Source organism: Heterodontus francisci, chromosome 33 (assembly GCF_036365525.1).
Source record: "Heterodontus francisci isolate sHetFra1 chromosome 33, sHetFra1.hap1, whole genome shotgun sequence".
Taxonomy (NCBI): domain Eukaryota; kingdom Metazoa; phylum Chordata; class Chondrichthyes; order Heterodontiformes; family Heterodontidae; genus Heterodontus; species Heterodontus francisci.
The window spans coordinates 32,532,881-32,546,738 of NC_090403.1; the positions used below are offsets into that span (position 1 = coordinate 32,532,881).

General features: G+C 44.3%; 1 protein-coding gene and 1 long non-coding RNA gene across 5 annotated transcripts in view; one reads left to right on the forward strand and one right to left on the reverse strand.

Annotated features, from left to right (window-relative positions):
* LOC137348090 (anion exchange protein 2-like) overlaps positions 1 to 13,858 on the forward strand; it is a 78,631-nt gene that overhangs the window by 23,662 nt on the left and 41,111 nt on the right. For all 4 annotated transcript variants that reach the window (XM_068013273.1, XM_068013275.1, XM_068013274.1 and 1 more), the window contains one exon: positions 10,436 to 10,494. In XM_068013273.1, the coding sequence (XP_067869374.1) occupies positions 10,436 to 10,494 (59 nt within the window). The remainder of the gene's footprint in view (positions 1 to 10,435; positions 10,495 to 13,858) is intronic.
* Positions 1 to 13,858, reverse strand: part of LOC137348097 (uncharacterized) — a 66,459-nt gene that overhangs the window by 13,777 nt on the left and 38,824 nt on the right. The window lies entirely within an intron of this gene.

Genomic DNA, 13,858 nt, shown 5'->3' on the forward strand with positions numbered 1-13,858 from the left:
TATCAGAAAATCTCAGTCAGTGCATCACAATTTTCCAATATGCCCTGAGTGTCAATATCATGAGGTCTCACAATATTCATCTCAATGGCTGAAAACTTTAAAATGATGTAATGTTTCTCTTTTGAAGATAATAGTGAGGTGCAGTGTGTGTTTAACCAGATGTGTTGCTGTGCCTACCAGTTGTAGTATGCATACTAATACACAATGGTATTTCTATACCAGCACCCCTGTGTGGTTTACTATTGGAAGGACTGTGTGTGGATGTTTGCTGCGATGTCTACTGTGATTCAGCTCACTGCAACATCAATGTGCCAGACCCTTTATGCCAGGAATAGCCTGTCCTGTTCCTGCTGCAAAGCCTTGCTAACTTTCAAGGCCATCACCTGTCTTGTCCAAGGACAAGAGGCTGGCAGTGACTTGACAGTTTCTCATCTTTTCCTGTGCTTCTGGTTGCATGTTCTATCTGTAGCACAGTCCTCCCATCAATCACTGCTCTGTTTGAGTACAGAGCATCACAGTGATATGTGGTCCCTGAATTCCTAATTCATAGTGCCCGGAGTCTATCTCCAAATGTGTTATCAGTGGCGGGTCTTGCATAGTTAAGTATAAACTCAATGTCCTCAGTAACAGCCACACCTACTACTTGAGTACGTTGTTTTTGTGTCATTCAATGGAAATCTGTAGAGTTAGAAGTTAAAGCCTGGCTCAGGTATTAAACCGACCTGGACGCGACCCGACAATAGCCAATCCGAACTCGACCCGGGCCCGAGGCTTTTAATTTTTTTAAATGCCCGACCGGACCCAAACACGACACAAGTAGTCAGGTTTGGTTGGGTAGCCAGGCTTTACTGCAGAGTGTGGAGTCCGGACTGCACGTTTCCCGCCTTGACATCCTGAATGTTCATTTGAAGATTACTTCCCGGAGCAAGGCAGCGTTGTCCGCATCCAGCCCGACACAACCCGAGCCCGAATGCTGGACCCAGAAGAGAGACCCGACCCGACCTGAACCCGCCATGTCGTCGGGTCTGGTTGGATTTGGGTCGGCTAGCCACGCTTTATTAGAAGTCAAGTCCATACTGTAAATATAGTTTTCAGTGGATCAACTTGATCCCATTCCTGGTAAATTGCTGACCACTCAACACCTCTTTCTGTCTGCCTTGCAAGTTAACATTGTGAAAGGATTCCTCTGCTTGGGTAACTTTCCCATCCCTTTCAAAATGGCTGCCATCACCACCCACCTCCTTCAGAAATATACCCTCTGTCCTTCCAAGCTACCGTATCATCTCTAAATTCCGTGATTATGTTGTTGTCTCTCAAATCTCTGTCCATCTTTCCACAAGGTTTCCACCTGGTTGCAGCATAGAAACATAGAAAATAGGAGCAGGAGTAGGCCATTCGGCCCTTCGAGCTTACTCCGCCATTCATTATGATCATGGCTGATCATCCAACTCAATAGCCTGTTCCCGCTTTCGACCCATACACTTTGATCCCTTTAGACCCAAGAGCTATATCTAACTCCTTCTTGAAAACATACAATGTTTTGGCCTCAATTGCTTTCTGAGGTAGCGAATTCCACAGGCTCACCACTCCCTAGGTGAAGAAATTTCTCCTCATCACAGTCCTGAAAGGTTTACCCCTTATCCTTAGACTATGACCCCTGGTTTTGGACTCTCCCACCATCGGGAACATTCTTCCTGCATCTACCTCGTCAAGTCCTGTTAGAATTTTATAGGTTTCTATGAGATCCCCCCTCACTCTTCTGAACTCCAACGAATATAATCCTAACCGACTCAATCTCTCCTCATACGTCAGACCCGCCATCTCAGGAAACAGTCTGGTAAATCTTCGCTGCACTCCCTCTATAGCAAGAACATCCTTCCTCAGATAAGGAGACCAAAACTGCACACAATATTCCATGTGTGACCTCACCAAGGCCCTGTATAATTGCTGCAAGACATCCCTGCTCCTGTACTTGAATCCTCTCCTTATGAATACCATCTGCCTTTTTTACCGCCTGTTGCACCTACATGCTGACCTTCAGCGACTGGTGTACGAGAACACCTAGGTCTCGCTGCATATTCTCCTCTCTCAGTTTATAGCCGTTCAGATAATAACCTGCCTTCCTGTTTTTGCTACCAAAGTGGATAGCCTCACATTTATCCACATTATACTGCATCTGCCATGCATTAGCCCACTCACTCAACTTGTCCAAAACACCCTGAAGCCACTCTCTGCATCCTCCTCACAACTCACCCTCCCACCCAGTTTTCTGTCATCTGCAAATTTGGAGATATTACATTTAGTTCCCTCATCTAAATCATTAATGTATATTGTGAATAGCTGGGGTCCTAGCACCGAACCCTGCGGTACCCCACTAGTCACTGCCTGCCATTCGGAAAAAGACCCATTTATCTCTACTCCTTGTTTCCTGTCCACCAACCAATTTTCTATCGATCGCAATACACTATCCCCAATCCCATGCGCTTTAATTTTACATGCTAATCTCTTACGTGGGACTTTGTCGAAAGCCTTCTGAAAGTCCAAATAAACCGCATCCACTGGCTCCCCCGCATCAACTCTACTAGTTACATCCTCGAAGAATTCTAGTAGATTTGTCAGGCATGATTTCCCTTTCGTAAATCCATGCTGACTCTGCCCGATTCTACCACTGTTCTCTAAGTGCTCTGCTATAAAATCTTTGATAATAGACTCTAGAATTTTCCCCACTACTGACTTCAGGCTGACTGGTCTATAATTCCCTCCTTTCTCTCTACCTCCCTTTTTAAATAGTGGGGTTACATTAGCTACCCTCCAATCTGTAGGAACTGTTCCAGAGTCTATAGAATCTTGGAAGATGACCACCAATGCATCCACTATTTCTCGAGCCACTTCCTTAAGTACTCTGGGATGCATACCACATGGAAGCATCAAAACAGCCCGAACCAAAGTCACAGACTTCTGTGACTGTGAGTATGCTGAAATATTCCTCCAAGATCTCTCTGCAACCTTTGACATGGTCAACTATACATCCTCCTCAAACCCCTATTCTCCATTGTCTACCACACTGAGATTGCCTCTAATTGGTTCTACTCTTATCCATCTGCTTATAGCCAAAACATCTCCTACACTGGATTTTCTTTCTGCCTCACACTGTTAACTCCAGAGTCCCCAAGGATCCTTGGCCCCCTCTTCGTCCTCATCTACATGCAGTGGGGTCAGCTTCCATATATGCTAATAACGTCCAGCTGTACTTTTCCACTACCTCTCTCCACCCATTTACTGCTTCTGTGTTGTCAGACAGCTTGCCTGACATTTCGTCTTGGTCGGACCATAATTTCCTCCAGTTAAACACTGTGAAGACTGAAGCCATCATCTTCAGCCTCCATCACAAAGTCTGTACCCATTCCAGTAATTCCATGCCTCTCTCTGGCTACTGTCTCAGATTGAACTGGATTATTCCTATTCAACCCCATCCTGAACTTCCAACCCCATATTTTCTCTGTCGCCAAGACTGCCTACTTCCACTCCCATAAAACTGCATACCTCTGTTCATTTCTTAGCCGGTCTGTTAATCAAACTCTGAACTATCTTTGTCATCTCCTATCCCATACCAAGCCTCACTCACACATTCCGCTGTCCTCAAATGAAAAGTTCTTATCTTCATGACTAATTACCTTCCTGGCCTTGCTGCTGCAGTTCTATGTAACCTTCTGCAGTCCTGGCTTGGTGTTCTTTTTCAGTTGAATAAAAGCTGAATTTTACGTTGCCCCAGCGGGTCAGATGGTGGTGTGGGGGCGGATGGGGATGGTGTAAAATTGAGCGGGAGGCTCCAGGACGCCTTCCCACCCACTCCTGCCTCTGGCCAACTTTACGACAGTAGGCCGGGGGGTGGGGACAGGGGGAAACAGCCCGCCCACCCACCCACCTACCCCAGGCCAATCGAGGCCCTTAAATAGCCACTTAATGGCCACATAAGGACATTTGCCCGTCTCCACAGGTATTTTACCCATGGTAAGTGAGCGTGCTGGGGATGTGAAAGGCCACCCTATGATAGCTGCCGGCCTTTCCACGTGCTGGGGGGGGGGGGGCGGTGCCATGGAAGTTGGACACAGGGTGACGGATTGAGAGCTGCCCCCGCCTCCCAACCCACCCCCAGGACCCAAGACGCCCCCCCCGCCCCAACCCAAATGACTACCTTTGCTTCGGCACCACGAACGACCACACCCCGGCGAGGCAAGCCCAACTTACCTGAAGTCCTGGCTCCATGGTGACGGCTGGTCTGCAGTGCCAGCCGTGGCCACTGCTCCCGGTGGCGCTGTTAAGACTAAGAGTTTCCAGCCCGCTGATTGGCTGGCAGCTCACTGAGGCGGGACCTCCTTCCTCAAGCGGGTGGAAGTCCCACCTCGGGACAATTAAAGCCCGGCGACCCGTAAAATGTGGGACGGATCCCTGGGCTATTCGGAAGCGGGTTTGCCACTGACTTTTACATTTGTGGTGAAGTCCCGTCCGCCTATGGTAAAATCCAGCCCTAAGTCTCTGTGAAATATCTTCAAATGTTTTTCCACATTATAGCTTCTATGTAATGCAAATTTTGATCTGAAAATTCTGCAAGGAAGCATGCAACTGGTGCACCCATTTATACAGCTAAAGTACACAGTTAAAATACTTAAGTAAACTTGTTAACACCTTTAGCTAACTTTAACTGCCATTGGTGGCAACATAAATACATGGCAAGCTTGGTTTATCCACTGTCACGCCAACGAGCTTTGTTGAATGCTAATTTTCTTTAATCCACTGACTGGGGAACTGAATTTATATTTTTTAAAGAAATTAAAGTTTAAGGGAACTGCCTGTTCCTTTTAGCAAGAATAAATACCATGCTTGAATCACTGGGTGACTGTCATGTGACAAGCCCCCCCACCCCACCCCAGTTTTAAGCTGGTGTTTCTCTGCAGCAGCAAAGAGAAGCAACTGGACTCTGACAGATGCAGACCCAAGTGGGAGTCCCTCTCTCGCCATTCCAGCTTGCAAGCTACAAACCCTTCCTGTTGACTGACCACCTCTGCATACTCCGGCTACAATCAGAAACCCTGTTGGAGGAAATCATCTGCATCGCTATCTCTAAGAGACCCACCAAATCCGTCATCTATCTCTTCAAACTAAAAGCCTCAGGACCACCGAATTCAGCTAGAAGCCAGCTGAATCACCAAATTCCACAGACTGTATACCTTTTTCTCTATGGACTCTAACTCGACCAATCTACCCTTCCCCACTCTGTAACCTATTTGTGTGTGTGTGTGAGTGAAAGTTGGCGTTTATTATTTTAATTAGTTCAGTTTAAGTACAATAAAGTTAACCTCTTTCTTTGTTAAACTCAAGAAAACCTGTCCGATTGGTTCTTGTTATCATCAAAGCAAGTAAGTAATCAAACACCTACTGAATTGGCTAGTACATCCACTGGAAGAAAGAATTAAACCTGTTGTGGTCAAACAATGAGGGAAAAGAGGAAGCCTTTGACCCCTCCTCACCTGACCCTAACACCACACTCATCTCCTTCTTAGTTTGGGACTATTCTTAACTCTCATACCTTTGTCTGGTACGTTCTAATGGGCCCAAGTTGATGCTCTCTGTGATGGCCTCCTATGATTATTTCACCCACTTGATATCAGTGCCCCTCCACTCCAAAGAGTGAATGGTCTTTACTATATCTTCAACACACTAATTGCAAACTACAGGCTAAATCCACAACCTATTCTGACATCTTTTGTAGTTTTACTCTATTTTGCACAGAAATTGTGCACTGTGGCTGTTAAGTTAGTTGATCAGCATTCATTTATTGGTGCTTTCCAAATGTCACACAGTTTAGTACCTTCAGAAAGTGCACAATGCAGAGCTGAGTATTTCTATGGGCACATAGTAAAAAGGAGCAAAGAAGTTCAACTCACATTTCGCCTGTGTTCAATGAGCAATCTCAACATTTGAGAATCACTTATTCCATGCAATTGCATTATTAAACAATAAGCCACTTTTAACAAAAGTATTTTGGTTGCATCAAATGGATTATTTAGTGAGGTTTCCCAGTAACCAAAACTTTTGTTCAATCTGATCGTGCTAATTAACCACACTCACTCAAAACCCTCCATGAGTCTCAGTAAGTGTCTGCTCACAAGTGCTCAAGCAAGACCCCAGTTAATGACCTCCACCTGCATATAATGATACACAATTAACAGAGCTGGAGGCACGGCTGCCAATAGTGGAGCGATTAAAATCAGGGATGCGCAAGAGGCCAGATTGGAGGAGCACAGGGATCTTGGAAGGTTACAGGGCTGGAGGTGGTTACAGAGAAAGAGAGGGATGAGATCGTGGAGGGATTTGTAAACCAGGAAGATAATTTTAAAATCGAGGCATTGCTGGACCAGGAACCAATGAAGGCCAACAAGCACAGGGGCGATGGTTGAACAAGACTTGGTGCTAATTAGGATACTGTTTAGCCAAGCAGGCAATTATAAAAGAGGCAGATTTCGTCGATGTGCTATATGCAGCTACCTCATAGCCCTGGAGGAGCCAGAAATATAATGCTCCATTTTACTGGTGATTTAGTTAATGTAAAGAAGAAACAAAGACTAGTGAGCATTACATTGAAAACAAATTATGAAACTAGAAATGTCCTAAGGAAACTCAATTCAACTCTGTCAAATGCTTTTCACCATCTGAACCAAACAACATGATCAAGGGCTTATATTTAGTGATCCAATATGAATCCCTTTATCTGGTGTTTTGAACAATCCAACAATTTAAGCTGTTTAGCAAACAGCTCAGATAAAATTCAACTGATTGACTTTCTTTAACTAGTTTCTGTCATTGACATTGTTTTTATGGAAACATGGAACCTATTTACAGGAGACACTTATAGGAGCAGAATCCCTCTGTGCAGGTATGTGCAGCAAAGTCATGAATGTTTTTATAATGCATACATTTATGATTTCACTATACATGGTACATAGAAGCAATCTTCCCTCTTTATCAGTCCTGTATGTCTAAAGAGTTGCCAGTGATGATGGGCAGGAGCAACAATGCAAAACAAGAAAAGGCAGATTGCAAAGTGAGATATGGTAATGGAGCAGGACACAGGCTTGGCTGTGACAGAGAGTGCAGAACTGGCAGTACCAGTAGCAGGAACTGGCAATAAAGACAGCACAGGAGCATGAACTGGCTAGGATGGTGGAGCAGAATCAGTTTGAATAGGTTGGTCTCCCTAAACAGATTGGATACCAAGGGTTTCTCCTCCAAGGACTGTCGAAGATACCTAGCATACCTCTCCTGTGCATTCAGGATAGAAAGCTCATCAATTTCTGGAGTCACACAGTCATGGAAGAGTGAAGTTGCAGAGAGAGATAAAGCATAGTTTTGGATTGTGAGTGCCTTTGTCCTCAGACTGAATCATTTGAATTTCAAATGGATTTCTCCTGATTCAATCTGAGTTATTAGCTTCTCTGTTCCCAGGACAGTTCTGCTAGTGAGATTATTTCTCACGCTAGACAGTCTTGATAGTGATGATCTCTTTTAATGAATGGTAAAAGGTGTGCTCTACTCACTTGCACAATGTATCTTAAATGTGGCTGTAATCTATGTAGTTTCTACTGATTTAGTATGTACTATGTTTAGTTGGTGGACATCCGATCTTTTCTAGTAGTCTGAAGAGACCACGTCTGCTGACGAGGTCAAAGGCTTTGGTGAGATCAATGAAAGCAATGTAGAGGGGCATCTGTTGTTCACGGCATTTCTCCTGTATCTGACGAAGGGAGAACAGCATGTAGCTACTAAGTATCATCACCTCATTCCATGACAATATGAAAGGCACAATTCAACATGGTGGCTCCTCATCAGAGCCCTTTCCTATCCTGAGTGGTGTGAAACAGGGCTGTGTTCTCGCACCCACACTTTTTGGGATTTTCTTCTCCCTGCTGCTTTCACATGCGTTCAAATCCTCTGAAGAAGGAATTTTCCTCCACACAAGATCAGGGGGCAGGTTGTTCAACCTTGCCCGTCTAAGAGCGAAGTCCAAAGTACGGAAAGTCCTCATCAGAGAACTCCTCTTTGCTGACGATGCTGCTTTAACATCTCACACTGAAGAATGCCTGCAGAGTCTCATCGACAGGTTTGCGTCTGCCTGCAATGAATTTGGCCTAACCATCAGCCTCAAGAAAACGAACATCATGGGGCAGGATGTCAGAAATGCTCCATCCATCAATATTGGCGACCACGCTCTGGAAGTGGTTCAAGAGTTCACCTACCTAGGCTCAACTATCACCAGTAACCTGTCTCTAGATGCAGAAATCAACAAGCGCATGGGTAAGGCTTCCACTGCTATGTCCAGACTGGCCAAGAGAGTGTGGGAAAATGGCGCACTGACACGGAACACAAAAGTCCGAGTGTATCAGGCCTGTGTCCTCAGTACCTTGCTCTACGGCAGCGAGGCCTGGACAACGTATGCCAGCCAAGAGCGACGTCTCAATTCATTCCATCTTCGCTGCCTTCGGAGAATACTTGGCATCAGGTGGCAGGACTATATCTCCAACACAGAAGTCCTTGAAGCGGCCAACACCCCCAGCTTATACACACTACTGAGTCAGCGGCGCTTGAGATGGCTTGGCCATGTGAGTCGCATGGAAGATGGCAGGATCCCCAAAGACACATTGTACAGCGAGCTCGCCACTGGTATCAGACCCACCGGCCGTCCATGTCTCCGTTATAAAGACGTCTGCAAACGTGACATGAAATCGTGTGACATTGATCACAAGTCGTGGGAGTCAGTTGCCAGCATTCGCCAGAGCTGGCGGGCAGCCATAAAGACAGGGCTAAATTGTGGCGAGTCGAAGAGACTTAGTAGTTGGCAGGAAAAAAGACAGAGGCGCAAGGGGAGAGCCAACTGTGCAACAGCCCCAACAAACAAATTTCTCTGCAGCACCTGTGGAAGAGCCTGTCACTCCAGAATTGGCCTTTATAGCCACTCCAGGCGCTGCTTCACAAACCACTGACCACCTCCAGGCGCGTATCCATTGTCTCTCGAGATAAGGAGGCCCAAAAGAAAGAAAGAATGTTTAGTTAGACTGTGAGTTAGTATAGGTAAGGAGAAACAGATCTGATTTGGTAGAGACATAATTATTTATTTTATTTTTTAAGCAAAGTATCAGTCAAAAAACAATTTAAATAAAATAGAAAACTACCATTGAATTATTACCCAAAATACCCTAATCTAGCTACGAGTGACATCATTGCAAGTCCTGGTACACTCGGCTGGGTGAAAATTCACTCACTATAGAAAGACGAGTCAATAATGGTAAGCTCCATAAAGGTAAACTGCATTCGGTAATGCTCTATGGGGAGAATACACTCAGTAAAATAACTGCATTTCAGCCTAGAAATTACCATCAGCGATTTCAGCTACAAGTATTAATGTGTTCATATGAAATTCCACAGCCCATTATTTTAGAGGAATTAAAATAAATGGGCTAACACCTGCCCATTTAGTCCAAAATAGTGGATGAAGGAGCAACATATGAATGAGTTAAACTCTCATCCACTAATATTAGCAACAATTATTGTTAGGCTGCAGAGAGTCCCTGCTCAGTAACATTCTGGTTTATGTTGGAGGGATGTTGATTAATAAGGAAACAGAGCAGAGAATTTGAGAGAAATAATCCAAGAAGGCAATTAAAGTGAGAAAAAGAGGAAAAGCAATAAAAGTACCTAAGATATTTCCAGTACTTAATACTTGCTTATTTAGTTGGTTAGTCAGTTAATAGATGTCACGGAAAGACTAGAATAACAAAAATTACAGAATGAAGTGTTTGAGATTGCGGAGAATGTGTGCTGTTCCCAAAAATGTATACAAGAGAAGACTTAATTAGAATACAGGTCAGGAGCTTGTGTTCCAAAAACAACCTATGGAAACACTTCAAGCAGATAACAACTGAACTATAAACAGAGGGAAAATGGAATACCTAAACAAGTGTCAGAAGCTCCTTAAGAATAGAAGAACTATAGGAACAGGAACTAATCATTGGGCCCATCAAGCCGATTCATTTTAATAGATGCTGTTTAGCAGAAGTGAATCCACTCTATAACTTACACTGTTTGTGCAGTAGTTTAATTCTTACTATTTTTTCAACCTAACTGATGGTGTCCAGAATTGCATGGCGGTATGTGGACTGCCTGGAAGATTGATCTGTGGTATGGTGGAATGGCTCGTGACCTCAGAGAAACCTCTTTTGCTGCTGAGACCACGATATGGGGGGTGGAGGGGGGGGGGGGGGGGTGGGGGGGGACACTATGGCTTGAGAGCTAACAAAATAGGAAGAAAATGGCAATAAAAAATTGTTCAAACATGTCATCCTTTAAAAACTGTTCTCCTGATAATTCTGTTTCTGAATAGGTCCTAGAGAAAGTCCAGCTCAATATCCTAAGGAGCAGAGAGAAGCCAATCCCAAACAGGTACGGTTGTACTGAAAAAATTAAGCATTGTGAAGTCTTATCATAATTGCTGCAACAGTTACACTAAATGAGAAATAAAACTACATTAAGAATGGGTTGGGAGGAGGAAACTCATTTCTGAGTGATTATCAACTATATGATAACAGTGACTGCATTTCTGAGGAATTCATTGTACACGAAGCAGGTCCATAATAGCATAATAGTTACGTTACTGGACTAGTAATCCAAAGGCCTGGATGAATGATCTGGAGACATGAGTTCTCACCACAGCAGCTTTAAATAAAATATGGAATAAAAAGCTAATATCAGTAATGGTGACCATGAAATTACTGATTGCCAAAAAACCCATCTGGGTTCACTAATGTCCCGTAGGGAAATAAGTCTGCTGTCTTTACACAGTCTGGTCTATAGGTGATTCCAGATTAACAGCAATGTGCTTAACTCTTAACTACCCTCTAAAATGGCCTAGAAAGCCACTCAGTTTTATTAAACTGCTGCAAAAAAAGGAATAAAAATGGATGGACCACCTCCAGCATCAACCTAGGCACTGGACCTAGTCAAGCCTGCAAAATCCTCCTCAGTAACATCTGGGGATGTGCCAAAATTGGGAGAGCTGTCTCACAGACTAGACAAGCAACAGCCTAACATAGTCATACCCACAGAATCTTACCTTTCAGCCAATGCCCCAGACCCCTCCATCCACATCCCTTGCTATGTCCTGACCCACAGGCAGAACAGACCCACCAGGTGTGGTGTCATAGTAGTGTACAGTCAGGAGGGAGTGACCCTGGGAGTTCTCAACATTGGCTCTGGACCCCATGAAGTCTCATGACATCAGGTCAAATATGGGCAAGGAAACCACCTATTGATTACCACCTAGCACCTGCCCTCAGCTGATAAATCAGTACTCCTCCATATTGAACACCCTACAGGACATTAGTGAACTCAGATGGGCTTTTTGGCAATCTGGTAGTTTCATGGTCACCATTACTGATACTAGGCTTTTTTTCCATATTTTATTTGAAGTTGCTGTGATGGGAACTCGTCTCCAGATCATTCATCCAGACCTTTGGATTACTAGACCAGTAACATAAATATTATGCTATTATTGAACACCACTTGGAAGAAACACTGAGGGTAGCAAGGGCACAAAATGTACTCTGGGTGGGGGACCTCGTTGTTCATCACTGACTCAGTAGCAGCACTATTGACTGAGCTGGTTGAGTCCTGAAGGACATAACTGCCACACTTGGCCTATGACAGATGGTTAGAGAACCAAAATGAGGGAAAAACCTATTTGACCTCGGCCTCACCAATACACCTGTTGTAGATGCATCTGTCCATGGCAATGGTGGTAGGAGTGACCATAGCACAGTTCTTGAGGAGACAAAGTTCCATCCTCATGCTGAGGACACCCATGTGTACAGTGGCACTACCACCATTGTGCCTCATGGGATAGATTCAGAACAGAGCCAGCAGCTCAAAACTGGGCGCCCATGAAGCTGTGGGCTATGTGCAGCAGCAGAATTGTATTCCACCACAATCTCATGGCCAGGTATATCTCTCACGCTACTGTTACCATCAAGCCAGGGAACCAATCCTGGTTCAATGAGGAGAGTAGAAGAGCATGAAATGAGCAGCACCTGGGATAACCTAAAACCTGGTGTCAACCTGGTGAAGCTACAACACAGGATGACATGCATGCTGAACAGTAGAGGCAGCATGCTATAGACAGAGCTAAGCGATCCCATAACCAACTTATCAGTTCAAAGTTCTGCAGTCCTACATGTCATGAATGGTAGAGTACAATTAAACAACCATGAGCATTTCCATCCTCAATGATAACGGAGTCCGGCATGTGAGTGCAAAAGCCAATGCTGAAGTGTTTGCAACCATCTTCAGGCCAAAGTACTGAGTGGATGATCCATCTTAGCCTCTTCCTGAGGTCATCACCATCACAAAAGTCAGTCTTCAGCCAATTTGATTCAGTTCACATCATATCAAGAAATGGCTGAGTATACTGGACACAGAAAAGGCTATGGCCCCCCACAATATCCCAACTATAGTGCTGAAGACTTGTACTCCAGAACTGGCCACATCTCCAACCAAACTGTTCCAATACCACTAGAACACAGGCATCTACCCAACTGAGTGGAAAATTGTCCAGGTATGTCCTGTTCACAAATAGCAGGAAATCCAATTCTGCCAATTACTTCTCCATCAGTTATCAGTAAAGTTATGGAAGGTATCATCGACAGTGCTATCCAACAGCACTTACCTAGCAATAACCTGCTCACTGGTGCTCAGTGCAGGTTCCCCCGGGACACTCAGCTCCAGAACTTAATACAGCTTTGGTTCAAACATGCACAAAAGAGCTGAATTCCAGAGATGAGGTGAGAGTGGCTCCCATGACATCAAGGCAGCATTTGACTGAGTGTAGCATCAAGGAACCCTAGTAAAATTGAAGTCAATGGGAATCAGAGGAAAATTCTCCATTGGCTGCAGTCATACCTAGCACAAAGAAAGATGGTTGTGGTGGTTCGATGCCAATTGTCTTAACCCAGGTCATCATTGTAGGAGTTCCTCAGAGTAGTGTCCTAAGCCCAACCATCTTCAGCTGTTTCAATGACCTTCTATCCATCATAAGGTCAGAAATGGGATGTTCTCTGATGATTGCCCAGTGTTCAGTACCATTTGCAATCCCTCTGATAATAGCGCACCTTCCAAACCCGTGACCTCTACCGCCAAGTAAATCTCCAAGTCACATCATCCTAAATTGAAAATACATCACCATTCCTTCACCGTCATCGGGTCAAAACCCTGAAACTCCCTCCCTAACAACACTGTAGGTGTACCTTCATCACACGGACTGCACCAAGGTGCTGGCTCACCACCACCTTCTCAAGGGCAATTAGAGATAGGCAATAAATGCTGGTCTTGCCAGCACTGCCCACATTCCATGAATGAATAAAAGAAAAGCACTTTGGAATATTTCTGCGAAATGTGTTAAGGGTTCTGTTTCTGTAAGTTGTTTCTTTCTTCCTTGACTAGATCATTGGTTCACATGGACCAAATGGGCCAAATTCCGTTTTTAGTAATGAGACTCCAGGATTTTTACTGATTTTTGAGGAAAACATTCCACAGTTCTATAAATTTTCCTATAAAAATCAGAAACCAATAGCCTTGAATGTAATTTATTACCTATTCCTGTAAGAGAATTCTTATTGAGAAGGGCTGATACCTACTATCTACCTCTTTATTGACTTTTCAGCTTCAATTACAGGCTGTCATTACATAATAAAATATTGTTCAGAAGCACCTCTATTATCACACAACTCCTGGCAATCATATTCTTGTATTCTGC